This window comes from Scomber japonicus, chromosome 16 (genome assembly GCF_027409825.1).
Source record: "Scomber japonicus isolate fScoJap1 chromosome 16, fScoJap1.pri, whole genome shotgun sequence".
Taxonomy (NCBI): domain Eukaryota; kingdom Metazoa; phylum Chordata; class Actinopteri; order Scombriformes; family Scombridae; genus Scomber; species Scomber japonicus.
Genome location: NC_070593.1, coordinates 4810021 through 4834711, shown reverse-complemented (window position 1 = coordinate 4834711; position 24691 = coordinate 4810021). Strand labels below are relative to the sequence as shown.

The 24691-nt window shown below is 41.8% G+C and overlaps 1 protein-coding gene across 1 annotated transcript in view; it reads right to left on the bottom strand.

Moving 5' to 3' along the window:
* The window catches only part of exoc3l4 (exocyst complex component 3-like 4), a 41537-nt gene extending 17082 nt beyond the window's left edge, over window positions 1-24455 (bottom strand). Inside the window, exons 1-9 of the mRNA XM_053336039.1 lie at window positions 24078-24455; window positions 19450-19548; window positions 18860-19102; window positions 16053-16668; window positions 13297-13414; window positions 9735-9860; window positions 9399-9499; window positions 5936-6034; window positions 98-221 (exon numbers count right to left, since the gene is read on the bottom strand). Coding sequence (XP_053192014.1) covers window positions 98-221; window positions 5936-6034; window positions 9399-9499; window positions 9735-9860; window positions 13297-13414; window positions 16053-16668; window positions 18860-19102; window positions 19450-19548; window positions 24078-24303 — 1752 coding nt within the window. The 5' untranslated portion in view covers window positions 24304-24455. The remainder of the gene's footprint in view (window positions 1-97; window positions 222-5935; window positions 6035-9398; window positions 9500-9734; window positions 9861-13296; window positions 13415-16052; window positions 16669-18859; window positions 19103-19449; window positions 19549-24077) is intronic.
* Window positions 24456-24691: the final 236 nt, after the last annotated feature.

Below are 24691 nucleotides of genomic sequence, written 5' to 3'. Positions count from 1 at the left end.
TCTCACGAAAGGAATCAATGGAAACCGGAATCGAGCTTTAACCCACACTACAACTGTAGTGTCTGTTTCACCCAGTTTAATTTACTGGATTTCATACCTTGACATCTTCTTTGTAGTGATCCTGCAGGCCTCCGATGAGCCAGTTGATCAGCCCGTTCACCTCTCGTCCGAACTTTTCCACCTGATCCGGACAGGAGTCTCGGTATCCCTCCATGTGCTCCCTGCAGGAGGAAAAAAACATGGAAAAAAAGTGAAATTTGACTTTTGTTAAACCTGCAATAAGAGACTTTTGGCTTGTTGGTAGCAGCAGATAAAAAAGTTGTGAGCAAAATATATTATCACCTTGTTAGGTTGATATGCGACTATGTGTGTGTGTGGTTTTTTTACACATCTAATAGTTTCTGAAGCAACATTAGAGATGCTAATAATAAACAAAGTAATTCCAAAATAACTTGTTAGTATTTTCTTTTGTGGTGATATGAGCAATTATTGTGTTACGGGTCAAATTAAACCTATACAACCCCTATCAAAAAAGGAGTGTGTGTGTGTGTGTAGGTGTGTAGGTGTCAAATTTTAGACTAGATAGAGATCAGTTAATTGTGGACGGCTGGTCTAAATCTGTAAAATAATCATATCTGCTGCGTGCCACTCTACAGTTGAATTCAACCAAATGTGCTTTCTTGGCATGAAACAGTATTACAGTATTATACTACTACTACTACTACTACTACTACTACTATTATTATAGGATTTTATCACTACTATTTTTGTCTTGTTGTAATATTTGTTCTTTATGAAGGCTTGGCATTCGAAACCACATACTACATACTTCCATCCTACACACTAAACGACCAGATAGTAAGCAGACCGTTCACACTGTAGTAAACTACACGATAACCCACAATGCATTTCGTCCCTACCTGAGCTGAAATCAGCAGGCTGAAGCTGATTTCATTTTAGGTCTAACTCTGTAAATATACCACTTTATCCACATTTCTAACCTTTTTAGGAAGAAAGTAAAGTAGCCCTTATGTGACGCTAATTTGTTCAAATAACACCTGTTTAAAGTTGTGTTCCTGCGAATTCGGAGTTAGCCATAGCGAGTAACGCACTTCCGCTCATTTTCATAAAAATAGAACACCTGTTGCCTTTTATTATTAAGAAAACCATAACGATAGAATTGGTGCTTTTATTTTGAAAACAGGAAGCGAACATACCCTCACTGTAGTTCCGGTACTTATTTGGGCAGATCCAGTACCTCTCATAAAAAATAAACATATATAAAAATGTTTAAAATTAATTAATAATATGCATATATTACTTTACAGAACAAATCCCAAGAATTTCATGTTGTTTATTAAGATTTAACGTCATTTGAAAGAGTCGGAGATCTGTTGACGCACTGAAAAGCTGGGCCAAACCACGCCCCTGACAGACAAACAAATCTGAGGAGCAAGCAGAGAGGAAAAAACGGTTACCATTTCAACGCAAACATGTCAAAAAGACAGTTAAATTTACTGTCTTTTTTCAAAAAGAAGGAGGAGTTGCATAATACGTCAACACGAGTCAGAAAAGCCTCCACAAGCGGCGACGAGGGCAGATGCAGCGGTCATGTTGATGGTCAAAACCGGCTGCAGCAGGAGGCTAGCGCCGCAACAGCTAGCCGGGTTCACTGACAGCTAGCCAAGCCGGGGCAGGAGGCTGGCACCATGGCAACAGCTAGCCGGGTTCACCGGCAGCTAACAGTTAGCCGGGTTCACCGACAGTTAGCCAAGCCGGGGCAGGAGGCTAGCACCGTGGCAGCAGCTGGTCAAGTTCACCGCCAGCCGGAGCAGGAGCCAGCTACAGCGCTAGCAGTCAGCCAGGTGGATCACCAACAGCCGGAGCAACAGGCGGGTACCCTGGCATTAGCTAACCCGGTACAACAGCCGGAGAAAGAGGCGGGAACCGACATCAGCTGGCTTACAGCAGGAAGATTCAGAAGGAGAGGAGAGTGGGATGGGAGGTCAGGGATGGGATGCACAACTGTTTGGCAGTAAAAAAAGAGGAGGAGGAGATTCCGGACATGCTCGGGTGTTTTGGACAACTAAATATGGTGAGTATACTGTCTATTAATAGGCCGCCGTGCCAATCTTTGAATAATAATAATGGAAGATATGTGTGATTCATTAAAAGCTCTTTTTTTTTTTTTTTTTTTTACACGTTAGACCTGTTGAGAAATGAATTGCTGACTGTAGGCCTGTGGTGATGTGGGCATTTGCCTGTGCTGTGCGGAGTATAACCTTATTAAAAATAATTGTAAATTATCGTCATAACATTCATACCATGGATATTATTTGAAATTGAGGCTTGTAAGTCCCACAGCGTGGCAAGTGGGCATTTTCATGTTGTTTCAGCATGTTTTCTGTATATGTTCCCTGAGCTGTCATATGTACTTTGCGTTCAGGCACCTTATGATTTACAAATTAAGCACTGATCTTGGGTAATTTGAGTGTTGAGTAAGCAGCTCTTGATGCATACTCTGCCTTTCTAGAGAATCTAGTAAACCATCCGGGAACTTCTCACATACACTACATACTTAAATTGACGTCAGAGTTAGTACGAGTAGTAGGAAAGTATGCAGTTTCTAACAGACCCTAAGTTGACTTGCAGTGATAGTATCATGCATTCAGGACCATTCGTACCTGTCCATGAACAATGCAACAGGCTCCCCCCCCCCAAAAAAATCCAGGACATTCAGAACCTGTTTTTCTTTCTTCTAATGCTACAAACTGCAACTTGGGCAAACCCCTTAGAAAAAAGGAAATGAGCTGAACGGGAAGTCTACAGGTAGAGTGAGTTCATGGCCAGATGACCGGGCCTATAAACACTTCTCTATCCAAGAGCATTGTGAGGACAAACAAAAGGACCCATTAATATGTAAATGTGATGTTGTGACTCTGCAACAGTGGGCCTTAAAGCTAAAATAAAAACTTGAAAATGGGTCTGTTTGAATGTTTTAACCCTCACATACTGTTCATATTCTGACCCGCCACAGTATTTCCTCACATTATTAGTCTCTATAACAAACTTCTGAACCACAAATCATTCATAAAGACTTCACCAGTCACATGTAAAGATGATTTATCCTTAATGAAGCTTTCAGAGAGCAGAGAGACTTTATTCTTTAGTTTTAAATGTATAAAAAACCACAATATTATGGTCCAATGTGACATAAAACATGATTTCAACAAATTATATTAAATGTGAAAAATTAAGATTGGTGGTTCAATGAATATTAGGGGAAGCCATCAAATTTGAGTTTTTTTAAAAAGTGTTTTTACTGATCTTGGATGGTTTCTTGCATACTGGCTTCAAAGTCATCAGATTTTTCTTTGTTTTTGTTTTATGAATGTCATGATTTGGACTACACCCAAAAGAAGAATAAAGCTATAATTATTCTCTAAAGACATGAGTAAACATCTTTGCAAACGTAAACATCCATTATATCATCCAGGAGGCCGCAGTGCAAGAGCAAACCACACACTCACTTGTGCTTCAAACGTTGCAGCAAAAAATAGAAAGCAGACATTAAAACCCTGCACGCGCACACACACACACACACACACACACACACACACACACACGCACACACTGTGACACAACCTTAAGTGACCTGACACAGCTCACATCTGCTTCTCTAATGACTGACAGAAGCAACTGCAGTGGTTGTAATAACCCCCCACCCCCCCCAATAACCCCCACACAGACACACAGGCACACACATACAAACAAACAAACACACACGCACACACAGACACACACACACACACACACACAAACACAGACACAAACACACACACACACTCACACACACATACACATACAAACACACACACACACACAAATACGCAGACACACACACACAAATACACAGCCACACACACACACACACACACATACATACATACATACAAACACAGACACACACTCATACACACACACACACACACACATACAAACACACACACACACACACACACACACACACACATATACGAACACACACACACACATAGAAACACAAACACACACACACACACACACACACACACACACACAGATTTCTTGCTAGAAGCCCAGTTTCCTAGAAGTCACGTGAGGCGAAGTCTCTCCAAAGCTGCCACGCTGCTCCTTTTGCTTAAAGTGAAAAGGCGTTTTAAATACAAATGGTTTGACCTCGTTTTCAGGACTATAACTTGCACTGGCATGAGAAAGAAAGAGTCTCTCTATCCATCCATACATAAAAGATGTTGGCACGGATATTGGAAATCTCCCAGCCAAGTGTGCAATAGCTGCTTGATGAATCATCTAAACAAAAGCTCTTCATTCATTCCAGTGTCGGAGCTTTTTAACCGCTTGTTTTCTGCTTTCCATTTATTTTTTATTTATCAAGATTCAGAAACAGGAGGATACATTTTAAAATCTGCCTTGTTTAATTTAAAATCATATAATCTAAAATGTATAATAGGTTTACATTCACTAAACTGCCCAATAAGGCTTCTGCTGTGGGAAACCTTCAGAATAAAAGCACAAACATGGAGGTGAAAGTTCATGGTGGACCCAGAGTTCTGATTTTTCAGTCAAATAAATATTAGAATAGATTTATTAATTAGTTTATATGCATTAAATGTACAGTTGCATAGTTAACCCTCCTGTTGTCCTTGAGTCAAGGAAGGAAGGAAGGGAGGGAGGAAGGAAGGAAGCACAGGAGAAAGAATGAAGGAAAGGAGGGAGGGAGGAAAGAAGGAAGGAGGGGAGGAAGGGAGGAAATGGAAGAAGGAAGGGAGGAAAGAAAGAGAGAAGGAGGGAGGAAGGAAGGAAGGGAGGACAGAAGGAAGGAAGGTAGGCGGGAGGGAGGAAAGAAGGAAGGGAGGAAAGAGAGAGAGAGAAGGAGGGAGGAAAGAAAGAAGGAAGGAAGGACAGAAGGAAGGAAGGTAGGAGGAAGGAAGGAAGGTAGGAGGGAGGGAGGAAAGAGAGAGAGAGAGAGAAGGAAGGAGGGAGGAAGGAAGGACAGACGGAAGGAAGGTAGGAGGGAGGGAGGAAAGAAAGAAGGAAGGGAGGAAAGAGAGAGAAAAGGAGGGAGGAAGGAAGGAAAGAAGGAATGGAGGAAGGAGGAAGGAAGGAAGGTAGGAGGGAGGGAGGAAAGAGAGAGAGAGAAGGAAGGAGGGAGGAAGGAAGGACAGAAGGAAGGAAGGTAGGAGGGAGGGAGGAAAGAAAGAAGGAAGGAAGGAAAGAGAGAGAAAAGGAGGGAGGAAGGAAGGACAGAAGGAAGGAAGGAAAGAAGGAATGGAGGAAGGAAGGACAGATGGAAGGAAGGAAAGAAGGAACAGTCAAAACAATTTGACCCGGGAGGACGACACAAAGGTTAAAGTTTAATATCTACAAAAAACTGTGCACATTTTTTTTTGCATTTTCTATTTTTACTTTTATGGATTTAATTCGAGATAATAAAAAAGAGAAAAAGAGTTATCCTTTTGTTTAATCAGTCGCACTAGGGAGGAGAAGCAGTTTGGAACGTGACCCTGTGACCCCTGCAGTGACACCCATCCACCCGCACCCTTTCCGGCGACAGATTTAATGTTGACTCACTAAAATGCCCAAAACAGAAGTACAGGATTTAACAGGATTTAGGATTACTTAGCGCACGTCTTCTCATGAAAAACTATAAATCACTATAAATCAAACAAAGTTGATTTTAAATTGTATTTCTTTATCAGCATCCTAATTTAAATCTCATCTCTGCTTCAGGAAACAAACAGTTAAACCTCACAGATCCCCTCTGAGTGAAAACAGTGACACTGGCAGGCTGCAGGCAGGCTGCCAGCGTCACTGCTTTGGCAGGAGGACGTTAATGCAATGCCTTCTGGGTATTCTAGGAAGTCACGTGACTTACAGTAAAGAGGTAAAGCTGTTGATGTAGGTTATCTGATACTCCGTCCAGAGGGGCTGTGGTTTGAGAGGGCTGCAGTGACGTCTGAACTCCGCCTCAAATCTGCAGAGAGAAGAAGAGACTTCAGCCACGGACAGAAAGGAGAATCAAAGCTGTTTCCACATTTAGAGTGCAGAAAGAACCCCCAAAACCCTGCAACACTTAATCACACGTAGACAGAAAACCAAAAAACCCCAAACAGAACACACACTTAAAATGATTCATAAGAAATAAAACAACTCAAACATTTGACTAGAAACATAACCAAAACCGAAAGTTTCTCATTTAAATAACTTTACTATTCTAAATATATAGAGGTCATGGTCCTGGGGGGGGATCAAGTCACGAAACTCAGATCGAACTGGCTCAGTTGTTTTCATTGTTTCAACTGTTTAGCTGTAATCTGGGAAAGTTTGTAACACGGCTGCCATCTTTGAATCACATGTGGAGGAGACGAAGGGACTCACATGCTCTAACATGCAATCGTGGCTGCAGAAATAGTTCAATGCCATTTATTGCACGTATAAAGTTCACTTGACCTCAGGAGTCTCCGTACACTTTACAAGTAAAAAAAAGTAGTAGTGAACGCAGTACTGACATATCATCAGTTCTTAAGTTAACGTGTTGAATTTGATCTCAAACAGTTGCTTATTTTTACATCCAGCAGTTATGAAGCAACATTAGTATTTATCTGGAGTCGTGTTTCTGTCCACCTGCTGACTATAAGTCCTGTATTCACCCTCTTTTAGCTTTCAGTTTTGGTTATGTTTGTAGTCAAATATTTGAGTTGTTTTATTTCTTATAAACCATTTGAAGTGTGAGTTATGTTGGGAGTTTTTTGATTTTCTATCTTCATCTGGAGTCGTGTTTCTGTCCACTTGCTGACTATAAGTCCTGTATTCAATTCTCTTTTAGCTCTGTTTTTACTCTCCACCACCTCCTGAGGGAAATATCTAAATGCTCCTCTATGGTCACCAACTAGTCTACAACGAACAGCCGTGTAAATTTCTGATTCTCCCACACAAGAAATCTATTAATGCAGGTTTAAAGTTTGTTGTAATGAATTTGCAGAAATGTGGAATCCCCATAGAAATTACACAGTTTATATTTTAGATAAACATAGCTACGTACCATAAAAGAGTGATACAGTACCATGATCTCTATATTTAGAATAGTTAAATGAGAAGTTTTCAGTTTTGGTTATGTTTGTAGTCAAATATTTGAGTTGTTTTATTTCTTATAAACCATTTGAAGTGTGAGTTATGTTGGGGTTTTTTTGGTTTTCTATCTTCATCTGGAGTCGTGTTTCTGTCCACCTGCTGAATGTAAAGTCTAATATTCACCCTCTTTCACTCTCCACCAACTCTTGAGGGAAATTTGTGGCTCTTTAGCTGTTAAATGCTCCACTATGTTCACCAGCTACTCTACGCTAACTGTGCTGGTGCTGACAGCTTTTTTATCTGAGAACAGTTTTCCTGCTGCGTCCTGAAACAACACTGAGAGTGAACCAAAACAGTAAAGTTGAAGCCAGACAGCTAAACAATGAGCTGAAACTCACTATAAAGCTCCGTAAAGCTGAGAGGAGCTGCAGAGTCACTGTTAATGCTCTGTAGGTTCATCACTCATCACTATGACAACCAACACATTACCCACTGACATTGTTATTATAGACAACAATACATGATCTGGTCATTTGTAACGGTCCAGATCAAAAACTTCCTCCTTCAGGTCACTGCTGATGTTTTGAAACTCAACACAGTTCACAGCTGAGATGACAATGTGGGGATTAGAGGCACTTTAACAATCAGGGACGAAACAAGAAATATAGTAACATCTGTAACATCTGCAAATAAATGAATGCTTAATACACTGAGACCTTCTAAACATGCTTAAGATTCATTCATTCTCATTTTATAGATTTCTTTAAGTTTCTGCACACTTGTCTCTAACTTTCTAACTTTTTTGAGATGAAGATATAGAGGAGGGGATGATGGACACATGATATTTACAGAAAATGAGGTGTTATTACTCATAAATCAGGTGAAGAATTGGGAGGAAACATTCTCATATTACTCAACAGGGTGGTGATCACGGAGAAGGCAGCTTCCTGTTTCTGATTTGTTTTGTTTTCTACCTTCCTCTTCTGCTTCTTCATCGAGGTTTTTTTATATATTTTGTAATAGCCTTTGCAGCATCCTGTACTTATTCTTCTGGCCTTGTTTGACCTTTAACCTCTTCACCAATACATGCATTGTTAGAGGATAAAAATGATGGATGGACACTATCAAGTACTTAGATACTACTATAAGTTAAGTTATGATGAATTAGTTAACATGTTCAAGGGTCTCTAAAAACTTGAAAGTTGGAGTTAAACGTCTAATGTACATGTTGCATACTTGAACAACTAAAATTTAATTTAAAAAACATATTGCTTGCTGCTTGAAGTGGATGTAACTATTAAACTCCAACAGTATTAAACCTAAAATGAAGTTTCTGTTGTATTCTAAGCTCCTGTTAAATTAATATGCATCATGTGGCATTCATAAAAAAAAAAAAAAGATGTAGAAACTGAAAATATGCGGTTGGAAAAGTGACATTTCTACAAAACCAACGCAGAAATGGGTTGAATAAATTTCCCCTAACACCACATTGTCTGAAATACATTTAAATTGCTCAACTTTTAACCTGCAGCTCATACTGAGATTGTAATGACAAGCTTAAAAAAACTCTTCCTCTTTTACATAACATAAAAATGAAAATTATTTAGGTGTAAATATTGTGTCCTATTTAAGTTAACCCTCCTGTTGTCCTCGAGTCAAGGAAGAAGGAAGGAAGGGAGGGAGGAAGAAGGAAGGAAAGGAGGGAAGGAGGAATGATGGAAGGGAGGAAGAAGGAAAGAAAGGGGGAAGGGAGGAAGGAATGTAGGAGGGAGGGAGGGAGGTAGGGAGAAAGGAAAGAAGGACAGAGGAAGGAAGGAAGGAAGGAATGTAGGAGGGAGGGAAGGAGAAAGGAAAGAAGGACAGAGGAAGGAAGGAAGGAATGTAGGAGGGAGGTAGGGAGAAAGGAAAGAAGGACAGAGGAAGGAAGGAAGGAAGGAAGGAATGTAGGAGGGAGGGAGGGAGAAAGGAAAGAAGGACAGAGGAAGGAAGGAATGTAGGAGGGAGGGAGAAAGGAAAGAAGGACAGAGGAAGGAAAGAAGGAAAGACAGAAAGAAGGGAGGAAAGATAGAGGAAGAAAAGAAAGAGAAGGAAGGAGGGAGGAAGGAAAGAATGAAGGAGGGAAGGAAAGAAGGAAGGAAGGACAGACGCAAGGAAGGAAGGGAGGAAAGAAAGAACAGTCAAAACAGACGGCGTCAATTTGACCCGGGAAGACAACAGGAAGGATAAATGTAAATAATGATATAATTTATATTTTTGTGTTGATGTACCTCCCAGGGAAGTCTTTCAGCTCCTCGAGGCAGGAACAAACCGCTTTCTGTTCCAGGTCAGCATCAATTTTTCTAGAGTTATTAGCAAACGACTTCACCTTCTGCAGAGACAAAAGCACAGCAGCATACAGATCAGTGTGGAAGTGAAGCAAACTGTAGATCTCTGCTGCCCCCATCTGGACAAACCACTGCATTGCATCAAAAAAAAAAAATCCCACTGACACACATAACAGAATCATTCCTCAATAACTTCATTAACTTTCATTGATACATTTCCACATGAATAATATTACAGAGCTTAATGAGAGAAGAAGTTAAAGGGTTAAAGTGTCGTACCGTCCAGATGTCCATGTGAAACGGAGAGTCGAGGAAGTCATCCTCCTTATCTGGACTTCTTTTCTCACTCCAAACATCCTCATTTTCAAACTGAATGATTCTGTCCAGTGTAGATCTCACGTCCGCCTTTAAATGACAAACACAAGTAGAGGACAAGTCTGAAAATTCAATTTAAAAAAAAAAGGAAACAGAAGTGTAATTGAGACTGTCATAATAATAATAATAATAATAATAATAATAGATTTAATTTATATTGTACTTTACATTTCAACAATCTCAAAATGCTACAGAGCAGAAAATAAGATAAAAAGAAAAAGAAAAGAAAAGGTTAAAAGAGAACATATAAAAGACACTTAGCAAAATGCTTTAGTAAAGAGATAAGTTTTTAGGTCTCTTTTAAACACATCTGCAGTCTGTGGGGCCCTCGGGTGGTCAGGGACGGTTAGGGTTAGGGTCCACAGCCTCGGGGCTGCAGAGGAAAAGGCCCGATCACCCATGGTGTGGAGCTTGGCTCTCGGGGCTTGGAGGGTGTTTATGTTTTTAGAGCAGAGGTGTCAAACTCATTTTCATTCAAGGGCCAAATACAGACCAATTTGATCTCATGTGGGCCGGATCATTAAAAAGATGGAGGGAAGGAAGGAAGGAAGGAAGGAAGGAAGGAGGGAGGAAAAGACAGAAGGACAGATGGAAGGAACGAAGAAAGGAAAAAAGGAAGGTAGGGAGGAAGGACAGATGGAAGAAAAGGAGTAAGGATAGATGGAAGGAAGACAGGAAGGAAGGAATGAAGAAAGGAAAAAAGGAAGGTAGAGTAAGGACAGATGGAAGGGAGGAAGGAAGGAAGGTAGGGAGGAAGGACAGATGGAAGGGAGGGAAAAAGGAAGGGAGGGAGGAAGGACAGATGGAAGGGAGGGAGGGAGGACAGATGGAAAAAAGGGAGTAAGGACAGATGGAAGGAAGACAGGAAGGAAGGAAGGAAAAAAGGAAGGTAGGGAGGAAGGAAGGAAAAGAACACAGGAAAGAAAGTGGGCCGGATTGCACCCCTCAGCGGGCCGGTTCTGGCCCACGGGCCGCATGTTTGACACCCCTGTTTTACAGCGAAGGGTGAGTGAGGAGGTCTGGGGGGGTGAGGAGTTCTTTAAGGTATCGGGGGGGGGCATGTCCGTGAATGCACTGGCGGGTGAGGAGGGAGACCTTGTACTCAACTCTGAGTGGGACAGGGAGCCAGGGAAGGGATTTGAGGATGGGGGTGATATGATATTCTATTTTTATGGTCGTGTCCTACAGTGCTAGTTTAAATCATCAGTGGAGGAAGTGAATGGTAATGTCAACCTTTAGGAACACATTACATGTATTTCCCTCCCTTCCTTCCTCTCTCCCTCCTTTCCTTCCTTCTTCCTCCCTTCCATCCTTCCTTCCTCCTTTCCTTCCTTCTCCCTCCTTTCCTCCCTTCCATCCTTCCTTCCTCCTTTCCTTCCTTCTTCCTCCCTTCCATCCTTCCTTCCTCCTTTCCTTCCTTCTTCCTCCTTTCCTTCCTTCTTCCTCCGTTCCATCCTTCCTTCCTCCTTTCCTTCCTTCTTCCTCCCTTCCATCCTTCCTTCCTCCTTTCCTTCCTTCTCCCTCCTTTCCTTCCTTCTTCCTTCTTCCTCCTTTCCTTCCTTCTTCCTCCCTTCCATCCTTCCTTCCTCCTTTCCTTCCTTCTCCCTCCTTTCCTTCCTTCTCCCTCCTTTCCTTCCTTCTTCCTCCCTCCCTTCCATCCTTGTATTTTGTGACAGAATTTGCCAAAAACTGCATTTCTCTAAGCTAGTGCGATATCTTTACAGCAGTACACTGATAGAAGATTGAAATATCAAACATGTATGCTCTTTGGTTTTGGCTTTTTAATTATATTTTAAACACTTTAATATTTATATGGGGGCTCCACTGCATTATCTTTGCATAATTTACACTGCATTTTCTTGTTCTCGACTCGGGAACAGTAGGAACATCTCATCCATACATGTTTGAGCTGAATCAGATCTGAAATATGAGAGCGGACAACGTGAACAACACACAGCCGCTTGTGAGGATGTGCGAACAAGCTGATGTCATCATGGAGGAGGAAGTAGGTGTTACTTTGCAAATGAAGCATTGAGATTAGAGTGAAACCTGATTTATGACTTACAGGAAGCATTTTTTCATACAAGCACCTAAAGTTTTGAACTTTTAAGCTTCCTGTCGTCTTCCAGGGTCAAATTGACCCCGTCTGTTTTGACTGTTCCTTCCTTCCTTCCGTCTGTCCTTCCTCCCTCCTTCTCTTCCTTTCCTTTCTCTCTCTTTCCTACCTTCCTTCTTTCCTTCCTTCCTTCTCTCTTTCTTTCCTCCCCTTACCTTCTTTCCTCTGTCCTTCCTCCCTCTTTTCCTTTCTCCCTCCCTCCTTCCTTCCTTCTTTCCTCCCTCCCTTCCTCCTACCTTCCTTCCTTCTTTCCTCTCTCCTTTCCTCCTACCTTCCTTCCTTCTTTCCTCTCTCCTTTCCTACCTTCCTTCCTTCTTTCCTTCCCCCCTTCCATCCTTCCTTCCTCCCTTCCTCTTTTCCTTTCTCCCTCCCTCCCTCCCTCCTTCCCTCCTCCCTCCGTTCCTTCCTTCCTCCCTTCCTCTTTTCCTCCCTCCCTTCTTCCTTCTTTCCTCCCTCCCTCCTCCCTCCCTCCCTCCTTTCCTTACTTCCTTCCTCTTTTCCTTTCTCCCTCCCTTCCTCCTTCCTTCTTTCCTCCCTCCCTCCCTCCTTTCCTTCCTTGCTTCTTTCCTCCCTTCCTCCCTCCTCCCCTTACCTTCTTTCCTCTGTCCTTCCTCCCTCTTTTCCTTTCTCCCTCCCTCCTTCCTTCCTTCTTTCCTCCCTCCCTTCCTCCTACCTTCCTTCCTTCTTTCCTCTCTCCTTTCCTACCTTCCTTCCTTCTTTCCTTCCCCCCTTCCCCCCTTCCTTCCTCCCTTCCTCTTTTCCTTTCTCCCTCCCTCCCTCCCTCCTTCCCTCCTCCCTCCGTTCCTTCCTTCCTCCCTTCCTCTTTTCCTCCCTCCCTTCTTCCTTCTTTCCTCCCTCTCTCCTCCCTCCCTCCCTCCTTTCCTTACTTCCTTCCTCTTTTCCTTTCTCCCTCCCTTCCTCCTTCCTTCTTTCCTCCCTCCCTCCCTCCTTTCCTTCCTTGCTTCTTTCCTCCCTTCCTCCCTCCTTCCTTCCTTCTTTCCTCCCTCCCTCCCTACTACCTTCCTTCCTTCTTTAATTCCCTCCTTGCTCCCTCCCTCGTTTCCTTCCTTGCTCCCTTCCTTCCTTCCTCCCTCCCTTCCTTCCTTGACCCAAGGACAACAGGAGGGTTAATCATGTTTAACATAGATAACCAACAATATAAATCATAGAAAATCACAAAAAGCATACGTCTCATTTAACATTTACATCTCGAGCCCAAGCACAGTAATCACAATATTACAGTTTAATGTGTTGTGTTGGTTTAAGCACAAAGAAACAGCTCTGGCCAGCATCATAAACTGTATAACAAACATTAAATGTGCACTACTATAGATCCCATCCTGTTATCACCTTCACTCTGCAGCAGTATTTGTCTTTCAGGCGTTTCAGGAAGTTTTCCTCCAGCTGGAGGTCGCTGCTCTCATCCTTCATGTCCGGCTGCAGGGACACACTTCCCATGATCTTCTCACTGTCGGGGTGAAACAGTTTACCTTCAGCTATATTACACAACACTTCACGGTGCTGCAGTCTGTGGGCACTAAAGACGCTGCTGCAGACATGTTGCTTCATGTCGAGGCAAAGAAGAAATCAGGTTCATTGTGACATTCGTACGAGAAAATGTGGTTAAAATGAGCCAATGATTAACAGAACGCATCTTTCCTGTTTCATGAAAATCTAATCACCCACAATCAAAATTTAACCCTCCTGTTGTCCTTGAGTCAAGGAAGGAAGGGAGGGAGGAAGAAAGAAGGAAGGGAGGGAGGAAGAAAGAAGGAAGGAAAGGAGGGAGGAAGGAAGGAAAGGAGGGAGGAAGGAAGGAAAGGAGGGAGGAAAGAAAGAGAGAAGGAGGTAAGGAAGGAAAGGAGAGAAGGAAGGAAGGAAGGCAGGAGGGAGGGAGGAAGGAAGGAAAGAGAGAAGGAGGTAAGGAAGGAAGGGAGGAAGGAAAGGAGGGAGGAAAGAAAGAGAGAAGGAGGTAAGGAAGGAAAGAAAGAAAGAGAGAAGGAGGTAAGGAAGGAAAGGAGATAAGGAAGGAACGGAGGAAAGAAGGAACAGTCGGGGTCAATTTGACCCAGGAGGACGACACGAGGGTTAACATGTCATTATATATTATCTGTATGAAATAGATGTCTGTCATAGCAGACTGTGAAATGTGGACATGACCTGATTTAATATTTTCCATTTCGGCCTCAAGAAGAAAAAAAAAAATAGATCAGCTGTTTATTTTTGGGTTTGCACTTCTCCCACATGTTGTTTTGAGCACAGTTTTTTGGTTTGAAGTGGCCTGATTCAACAAATACTGTCAGTGAGGCTGCATCTTCTTTTCTTTTTCCTGTCCTTTCACCTTCTGTAGATACAGCTTAATGTTGGGAGTTGAGATTTATGAGTTTTAAGGTTTAAGAGCATAAATAAAGCTATGAGATGAAGATGATTAGACTAACTTTGTGGTATTTATATGAAAAAAAATGAATGAAGGCTAAAATACATATAACTAAGCTTTCCCTTTTATTAGTGGAAACATAATACCACTCTTGAGCTTGTTGCTTGTGCTTTTAGGCGTCTTCTAGCGATGCTTCAATGACCCCAAATCTCATTAATCTCCTCGTCTCCGCTCTTATTTTGGAGCAAAATGGTCCGAAATGACATATCCAAATGAACCACGGTGGCTGCATGCATAAACAAGCTCGCAGAGAGTCAGAAACACTTTTAAGGTGATGCAGTAAAAAAACCCAGAAGGTCTTTGAAGTCAGTAGAAATTGAATCATTTTGTCCACTTAGAATAAAAACACGAAATTTCAGTCTAAATAACTGCCTCGTCTGTAAAGGTCAGAATCTGTATGAGGCTGTAAACTGAATAACAGTGAAAGAAGGAAGTTCACAGTGAGCTGTTTTCTTCATGTAAAAGTCAAGGAGGATTTTGTAACCGGGGGGGGGGGGGGGTCTTCCTGATTATAGCAAGAAGGATCATGATGGAGCAAAGTAAGAAAGGGAGAGACAGCCAGTTATCAGAAGCTGGTGTCCAAGCAAAATTAATTAGGTCAATCACGTAGTTCAGGAAAAATGTAAAACAACCCAAAGTTAACGCTGTGCAAAGCAGATGCCCCCAAACCTCCTGGTTCAATGCATGTCAGCCGGGTTTGGTACTTTGAATTTTGCAAGGCTAATTTGCTCTAACAAGTTAATTATAGAATAAAGGTAAACACTATTAACCTTCGTATCGTCCTCCCGGGTCAAATTGACCCTGTCTGTTTTGACTCCCTTCCTTCCTTCCTCACTCTTTTCCTTCCTTCTTCCTCCCTTCTGTCCTTCCTTCGTCCCTTTCCTTCCTTCCTTCCACCTGCCTTTCCTTCCTTCTTCCTCCCTCCCTTCCATCCTCCCTTCCTCCTTTCCTTCCTTCTTCCTCCCTTCCATCCTTCCTTCCTTCTTTCCTTCCTTCTTCCTCCTTTCCTTCATTTATCCTCCCTTCCTTCTGCCTTCCTTCCATCCTTCCTTCATCCTTTCCTTCCTTCTTCCTCCTTACCTGCATTTATCCTCCCTTCCTTTCTTCTTCCTCCTTTCCTTCCTTCTTCTTCCCTTCCACCCTTCCTTCCTTCTTTCCTTCCCTCTTCCTTCCTTCTTTCCTTCCTTCTTCCTCCTTTCCTTCATTTATCCCCCCTTCCTTCCTTCTCCCTCCTTTCCTTCCTCCTTTCCTTCCTTTATCCCTCCCTTCCCTCCCTTTATTGTTATTATTGTCAGCAAAACCCACGAAAAACATGAATAATGTCTCAGTCTGACTAAATACTTTCTGATTAACTACCCTGTCTGTGGCCTTGAGCTACTGGCTAAGCTATAAGTATCTTTACATTATTTATATACTTTCATTTTTTTCTACAGAGGCTCTATAATTTCCCAAAAACAGCTGGGCACTGTAGTTTTTTGCCTATGGTACTCAAACAGGAAGAAATAGTGCTTTTTTTGGGAGGGGGGGGACTATTTTCAGTGGCGGATGAATCCACATTTGATGCTTGAGTGAGTATTTGTGTGTGTGTGTGTGTGTGTGTGTGTGTGTGTGTGTGTGTGTGTGTGTGTGTGTGTGTGTGTGTGTGTGTGTCAAACTAAACTACACTGACCTCTTGTAGCGGTTGATGATCCAGTCCAGCAGAGCGTACTGATCCTTCAGCTCCATCACCTGCTGCTCCACCTTCTTCAGGTGCTGCCCAACGGCTTCGTGATAACTGTCCACGTAGGCGCTGAAGACTCTGAAGCTGGGCGGGTACGACCATCGCAGGTGCCTCCTCACGTTCTCCAGATCCTCCACGATGGCCTTACCCAGCAGACCCAGGTGAACAGCAAGCCAGGAGGTGTTCTTCTCCTTCTGCTCCAGGTGAACGCTCTGTAATTTAGCCTGCACCCCCTCAAGCACCGCCTCCCTCCAGGCCTCCATCCAGCTGCCAGGTAGCCCTCCAGGATCCTTGGCCCTCTTCTCCTCCTCCTGGATGATCCGAGCCACGTAAACCAGAAGCTCCTTGTTTCTATTGGGAAGGGAGTTGGAGTCACGCACCAAGCTATTTATCTTGTTCCTCATTTCCCCGTAGAGGAGGCTGAGGTCCTTTTCCTTTTTGGCCAGCTCCATGGAGTCCTCGCCACACCGCTCCTGCTCCTGCTGGAACTCCTGCCGCAGGGCGAGCAGGTTCAGGTGAGCCTCCTCCAGCACTTCATTCTCTATCAGCTTGTTGATCTGCATCACTTGGGGATAAACAGAGAACATGGTGGATCTCTACAAATGGTACATTAAACCCTCAGCAAAACGTAGTATACTTGAAGTTCATTTTATTAAGTATGCTTGAGTGTAAGTATAGCAAGTATACTACGGACCATGTACTTGTAGTGTACTAGAAGGTTTACTAATTTAATACCTCTTCGGACTAAATTGGAATATTTTTAAGTTTATAAAAGGTACACTCATCTATATACTACTAGTGTACTAGGTTTATACTTCTAGTCCACATTTCAGTTTAATAAAGTATACTTAAAGTATACCACAAGCAGGGGTGCATTAATGAACGGGCTAACCTGGGCTACAGCCCCAAGGTCTCCACCATGGGGGGGGGGGGGGGAGGGCTCTAAAAATTGAGATTATGTAGACTAATGAACACTCGACTGTAACGCACATGACGCTGCACTACAGTGACATCTGTTGGTAAAAGTGATGGGGATGGTGTGACACCGGGGGTGGGGGGGGGGGGGGGTTCATAAAGTTTTGTAGCCCAGGGGCCTCCAGTAATGTTAATGCGCCCCTGACCACAAGTACACTCTTCTATATAGTGCCATTGTACTAGTTCTATACTATATGATGTTGAACATAGAAGTTTATAACAGGAGTAATACCTCAAAGCTAAAAACATTTTTATTCTGCTAAATTAAATGTAAGCACGAGTCAATGACTTGGATCAAGATTTACTAAGTATTAGTACTTTGTGGCAGAAAGAAGTCAAAAGTAAAGTACAAGTATAAGCTTTAGTATTAAAGTCTTAGTATTAATGTACTTAGTCTCAGTATAAGCCAAGTCTACTTCACTATACTATTCTTGAGTATATAAAATATAGTATATAAAAAGTAAACTTCAAGTATACTGCCTCAGTTTTAGTGTAAAATGAATATACTCGTAGTACACTTGAATAAAGTACTTTTTGCTAAGGGAAGACATACAAATGATAAAGGCAGGGCTGTTATTCACAAACTACTTTAAATGTTAATTTGTTTTATAAAACAATGTAGATTTACTCTTAAAAGCTAAATAACTAGATAAAGAGCAGCAGGGAAACTCAAATGATTAAAACTGGAAGTAATCACCCGATCGTTTAACACATAAGCTACTGTTCTCTCCTTGAGGCAGGATTTATAAAAGTTCATAGAGCCTCAGAGACAAAGTGAACCACTGTGTATATACACCAGGAGAAAGATCACTATCGCCGCCTGTTCCTGTTGCCACAACACAGACGGATAAAGAACAGAGTTGAATGTACAGACAGAGAGGAACATTATCAGGAAAGGTTGCTGTTAGCCTGCAGCCATGAATGTCTTAACACATGACACCCGACTTTCTTTTTGCATAATCAATGCAATTAAAAATCTAATTACATTTAACCTAAAAATGACCTTACAACAACAACACAAGTGTTTCTAAAGGACAGTCCAGGATTGTTCATAAAGTGAAACCAGGAAAACCTATTTGCTTGATTTCTAGATGCTTCTGTAAGATGAAGCATCAAATAATTTTTTTTTCACTTATTTTTTAAAATTCATTTTAAGATTAATACACAGAAACAAGGTATAAACTTTCTCTTCACAAACATCTAATCACCAAAGGAAAAAAAGAAAAAAAACCCCATACCAATAACCAAGAATAAATTAGAAGAAAAATTGTAAATAAAATAAATAAAAAAAATAATAATAAAAAATAAGTAAATAAATAAAATAAAATAAATACAAATAATAATAATAATAAAAAATAAGTAAATTAATAAATCAATTAAAAAAGAAAAAGAAAAGAAAAAGTGGATAAACAACAAAAACAGAAGCACCAAATAATTAATAATAATAATCTGCTATTTATGAGCAGGAATCTCAATCAATTTGACATAGTGGCCAAACTGTGTCATTACAACTTCCTGATCTGTCACGTGATGCACACTAGCCCCTAAAAAGCGTTTTTCCTGAACCCAATCACTGGAAATAGGAGCATCTTTGAAAACAATGCAATAACATTAGGGGAGTCTAAAAGAGCCATATGATTTATTTATTTTATTCCCATTTAAGTGAGAAGGAACTCAACCAGAAGTTAGCTGGAGATGGACTCTACTGAGCTCTATTGGCCCATTTTCAGCAACTACCTCCAAAGCACCTCTGAGCAAAGCACAGTTGGGAGATTCAGTACCTGACAAAGGTGTGTGAGGTAACTCAGGCAGCGCATACGTCTCTTCAATCTCCTCCCCCGCCTCCTCTTCCTCTTCCTCGTCTTTCTCCTCCTCCTCCTTTTCGTTCTCCTCCAGTAACCCTTCAGCGACAGCAGCAAGCTCCTCCTGATGGCTGTTTTTACTTTTCTCCTTCTTCTTCTTGGGGAAGAAGGGGAGACTTGAATAATTTTTATCTCCCCTAAAGAACTTTAACATATTGGGATCTGAGGAGAGAAAACACACAGTTTATGTTAAAGTATGTTGTGTTTTGACGTACTTTGTGTTGGGATCTTAAAAGACAAGTTCACAATTTTTCAAGTGTGTCAGCAGTCAAGTGTCCGTATGAAAAGTGACCGAAATGTTGTATTGATCTTTATTGAGCAAGTGAAGACAGAAGGACTATTCAGGTGTGCAAGAGATTTTTAAATGAAGAATGAGGTGTTCAAAAATCAAGTTATGTGGGTTTAAATATAAAAAAATATTAATATTAGCAGCCATAAGCCCAAAACAAAAGTCAATGTGCAGCTTTAAATGAAACTGTTATTAGTTGTTTTTCAAATGATTTTTATACCTGTCATTGAACGTGGCAAACTGCTTGACTTTCGCGCTGGAGTGTCGTCATGTCCCATGTTTTTCAGAGGAGAGGCTGTTGGGGTGCCGGCACTCAGACCTGCCAGACAGAGAGGCAAAAAGAGAAACTGTCAGACGTCTGATAACTAAAGAAAGTTTCACTGTAAACTTGCTTCATAGTTCCTTATTTCACAATCATATCTCTATTTGTCCAAATGGGGAAATCAAAAAAGCTTATTCCTTGGAATCGATCTGGTTTGCATGACTTGCTAGTTCATTGTCCTTAAAGTCAGCTGATACTAAAGTAACAGAGGAATGCAGAGATTAAGTCTTGATGAAAACAGACAGGTTAGTTTGGCTCGGCTCCAAGTTGAATCTATAACTGAAAGTCAGCAACAGTTTAACTCCTGTCCTGAGAAAGAAAATGATTTAAAGGAATCTCTGGGCCTGAGTGCTACAGACATTTTAAAATGTTAATAAATGCTGAGTCTGTCAAAAGAAAGCTGACACACTTCATAGTCTAAAATCTTGCAATATTTGAATTTAGTGCATTTTGCTTCTTCTCTCAGACAGCTATTGACAATCCAGACAATCTCTAACATGCTCAATGTTTGTTTGCTGCAAGATTAAAGTCTGGAAAACATCTGCTTTAGTATAAAATGAATCTCAGTCAGCTGACATTTAGATGATGAAATTACTCTTTGCACTCCTGAACTTTGTTATCAGCTATTAAAGCAAGGCACTGGAACTCATGCTCATTTCACTAGTTGATCATTTTTACCCACACAGCTATCACATCAACAAATAAAACAGTTAATCATTACTCTTATTTTCCTGCAACTCCTGTACTTCATACAGTGGTTGCTTCTTTTTTACAGCAACAATAACTATCAATATGAAAAGAGTGAGTTAAGCATTGTGTCATATTTCTGTGGAGCCCTTTTCTGCTCAAAGGCCCCTGAGCACTTGTCCAGGTTGCTCATGGATAGTGGTTCCTTAAGAGTGGAAACCTTGTTAGAAAGGCACCTCATTGTAGGTCTGCTAGAGGTCACTTTGTGTCATGATATCAGTTCAAAACCTAAATCTATTGAACCCATTTAACTTTCAGGGCAATCATTACCTCTTGTTTGAGGTATGAGATTGTGTTATGGTTGCTATAGATACAGGCTGTTCTATGGTTGCTATAGATACAGGTTGTTCCATGGTTGCTATAGATACAGGTTGTGTTATGGTTGCTATAGATACAGGCTGTTCTATGGTTGCTATAGATACAGGTTGTTCCATGGTTGCTATAGATACAGGTCGTTCCATGGTTGCTATAGATACAGGTTGTTCCATGGTTGCTATAGATACAGGTTGTTCCATGGTTGCTATAGATACAGGTTGTTCTATGGTTGCTATAGATACAGGTTGTTCTATGGTTGCTTTAGATACAGATTGTGTTATGTTTGCTATAGATACAGATTGTGTTATGGTTGCTATAGATACAGGCTGTTCTATGGTTGCTATAGATACAGATTGTTCTATGGTTGCTATAGATACAGGTTGTTCCATGGTTGCTATAGATACAGGTTGTTCTATGGTTGCTTTAGATACAGGTTGTTCTATCGTTGCTATAGATACAGGTTGTTCCATGGTTGCTATAGATATAGGTTGTTTTATCATTGCCATAGATACAGGTTGTTCTATGGTTGCTTTAGATACAGATTGTGTTATGGTTGCTATAGATACGGGTTGTGCTAGTGTGTAAATGAAGAATAACATAAATCACTGCTGACATAAGAGATGCTGCTGGAGATATTTTTGAAGTTGAGTTTCATTTTTCTCATCTTGTGCATGAACAGAATGAGTCTCTAACATGATTTTTAAAAAGTTTTGAACAAATGAGGTCTGAATGAGGTCTGTAAAACATAAAATTCAGGGTCAATGAGAAAAATAAATCCATGTTTTATGTTGTCATGGCCTCAAAGAGAAAAGCAAAACAATGATTTTTTTTAAATAGCACTTTCTTGGTGTGACCTACAAAGGGTTAAAACAGCTTTTTGCATATCACACTGTGTCAGATGATCTGTGTTATTTTCACGTTATCAGCTCACGTCATCTACTGTATCTGCAGCAACGCAAAGAAGGATTTATTGTCTCACAAACTTTCCAGTGTATTCTGTATTCATAACTGTGTATCCTTTTGTTTTTCATGTCATATCCTGGTTGGTTGGTTTGTGTGGGTCTTACAGCAGCAGTCACATTGTGATAATTTGATGCTAAATTTCTGGCAGAATTTTTCCTCAAGCTGTCTTTGATGACGGCCAAAACTCCAAATCTGTCATCGCTGGATGTTTTTCACAGTGTGATTTAGAAACACCATTTTAGGATTTTACTGTGTTTCTCTCATCATTGTCGACTTTTCTCAGAATCACACAGTGTTAGGAGGCCTTGAGGGGCGAAAAGATAAACCTGAGGGTTGCAAGATCATCATAAAGAAAAGGAAAGAAAAAAACAACTGCAGCACAAAATGAAAACGTTTCTCTAAAAATAACTTAAATTAAACAATCTGAGAGAAGAGAAGCTTCCCTTTAAAGTGGCCATAGCTTCATTTTAAAATGTGTAAAGCCGAAATAGTCCAGACCACTGACAGAAGAGCAATTTGGCAACAGGTATGATTTCCACACAGAGAAAGACAGTTTTGGGAGTCATGTAGGAGGAATAACTTTTAACATCTCCATGATCAGATTATAATCAGTCTCCAGTTTTTCTCAGTTGCATTCACAATATTTTTGTTACCCAAGAAGTGGCTGAAGTGTAAAATAAGTCTAAAACGTAAAGGTAAAAATCACGTTTTAGTCAGTTATATAAAAATATGGATATGTATCAAGCTTTAAAACTTGCCAATTGAAATGCATCTGTAGCGTCAAATATCAAAAAAATGTCATCCAGTGTTTAGTCAGATTACTTATTACTGAGATTTATTTACAGTAAGAACTTTTTTTTTTAGGTTTCTAGATCAGGGGTGTCAAACTCATTTTCATTCAAGGGCCACATACAGACCAATTTGATCTCATGTGGGCCGGATTATTAAAAATATGGAGGGAAAGAAAGAAGAAAGGAAGGAAATAAGAAGGGAAGGAAGGAACAACAGGCAAAAGGGAGGAAGGAAGAAACGAAGGAAGGGCAGATGGAAGGAAGGACAGAGGGAAGAAAGGAAAGAAGGAAGGACAGACAGAAGGGAGGAAGGGAGGAAGGACAGAAGGAAGAAAGGAAGGAAGGGCTGATGGATGGAAGGAAGGAAGAAAGGAAGGAAGGGCCGATGGAAGAAAGGAAGGAAGGACAGATGGAAGGAAGGACAGACAGAAGAAAGGTAGGAAGGACAGATGGAAGGAAGGACAGACAGAAGAAAGGTAGGAAGGACAGAAGGAAGAAAGGTAGGAAGGACAGAAGGAAGGACAGATGGAAGAAAGGAAGGAAGGACAGAAGGAAGAAAGGTAGGAAGGACAGATGGAAGGAAGGAAAAGAGCACTGGATGGCAAGTGGGCCGGATTGCAACCCTTGGTGGGCCGTATCTGGTCCGCGGGCCGCATGTTTGACGCCCCTGTTCTAGATTATTCAAGAACAAGAGTTTCTGTTTGCAGCTGCCTTCAAACAATCACACAGATAAACATCCACGGGAGACTTGCTCTGTTGTTTTCATTCCCACTCTGTTGCTCCTTCAACCTCCACGTTACAGCACCGCCCACCACAGCCGAGTGGAACCAGTTCACTCGCTCTCTGGTGGGCGTTCAGAGGGGATTCTGGGAAATGGAGGCACTTAATTATAACTGAAGCAGAAGTAGAAGAGCAGGTTGAAACAGGAAATTGGCCAACTTGTGCTTCCTCTAGTTCTGATCTTCGGAGTTCATATTAACCTTTGTCTCGTCCTCCTCGGTCAAATTGACTGTTCCTTCTTTCTTTCCTCCTTTCCTTCCGTCCGTCCTTCCATCTGTCTGTCCTCCCTCTCTCCTCTCTTTCTTTCCTTCCTGTCTCTTTCCTCCCTCCCTTCCTTCCGTCTGTCCTTCCTCCCTCCTCTCCTCTCTTCCTTTCCTTCCCTCCTTTCCTTCCTCCTTTCCATCCCTCCTTCCATCCATCCTACCTTCCTTCCGCCCTCCTTTCCTTGCTCCCTCCTTTCCTTCCTCCCTTTCTCCTCTTTCCTCTTCCTTCTTTTCTTTCCGCCCTTCCTTCCTTCCTCCCTCCCTCCCTCCTTTCCATCCTTCCTTCCTCCCTCCCATCATTCCTCCCTCCCATTCTTCCTTCCTCCCTCCTTTCCTCCCTCCTTTCCTTCCTTCCTTCCATCCTTCCTCCCTCCTTTCCTCCCTTCCCTTCTTCCTTCTTCCTCCCTCCCTTCCTCACTCCCATTCTTCCTTCCTTCCTACCTTCCTCCCTCCCTTCCATCCTCCCTTCCTTCCTCCCTCCCATTCTTCCTTCCTTCCTCCCATCCTTCCTTCCTTCCTCCCTCCCTCCTTTCTTTCCTTCCTCCCTCCTTTCCTTCCTTCCTCCCTCCCATCCTCTTCCTCTCTCCCATCCTTCCTCCCTCCCATCCTTCCTTCCTTGACTCAAGGACAACAGGAGGGTTAAAGCAGATTTCATGTTCGTACTCACTTGGTGATGAAGGAGTTTGTTGATTCCCAGCTGACTTGGCTTCAGCCGTGACCTTTGACCCCTTGGCCCCAGGTGAAAGCGGGCTCTTCACCGCGCGTCGCACGCTGTTCCTAAACGACTGCATCACTCCCAACTTCTTCATGTTCGCCGGCGTACTCTCATTGCTGCTGATGGACACTCTGTCCTCATCGGGGGTTTCTGTAGATCTGTCCATCATTTGGGACATCTCATCACGCTAACAAGAACATCCAGCTGTGAGGAAAATGAAAAGAGTTAAAACGAGTTAAAGCTAGAAAAAATAAACTCTACCTGCACTCTACCTGCCCTCTGCTCTACTGAAGAGTGAGTGTAGAGCAGGCAGGAGTGTTTGTGGTTGGACGGGGGGAGCGGTAGTTTTGTTTACTGATAATACGACCGCCCTCGCTGAGCCGTGGGAGAAAATGAAACTGGGAATCTGTTGCAACAGCAGCTACAGTACACGCTGTGCTATCTGGTGTCAGGTTGAACTGCAGTATCGAGCATGAAAGGACTCACCTGTAGGACTTCAACTATGTAGTATTTCATTAGTAATCATTTGTTGAGATATACCCGAGTGGAGGCCAAGTGTCTTTAAA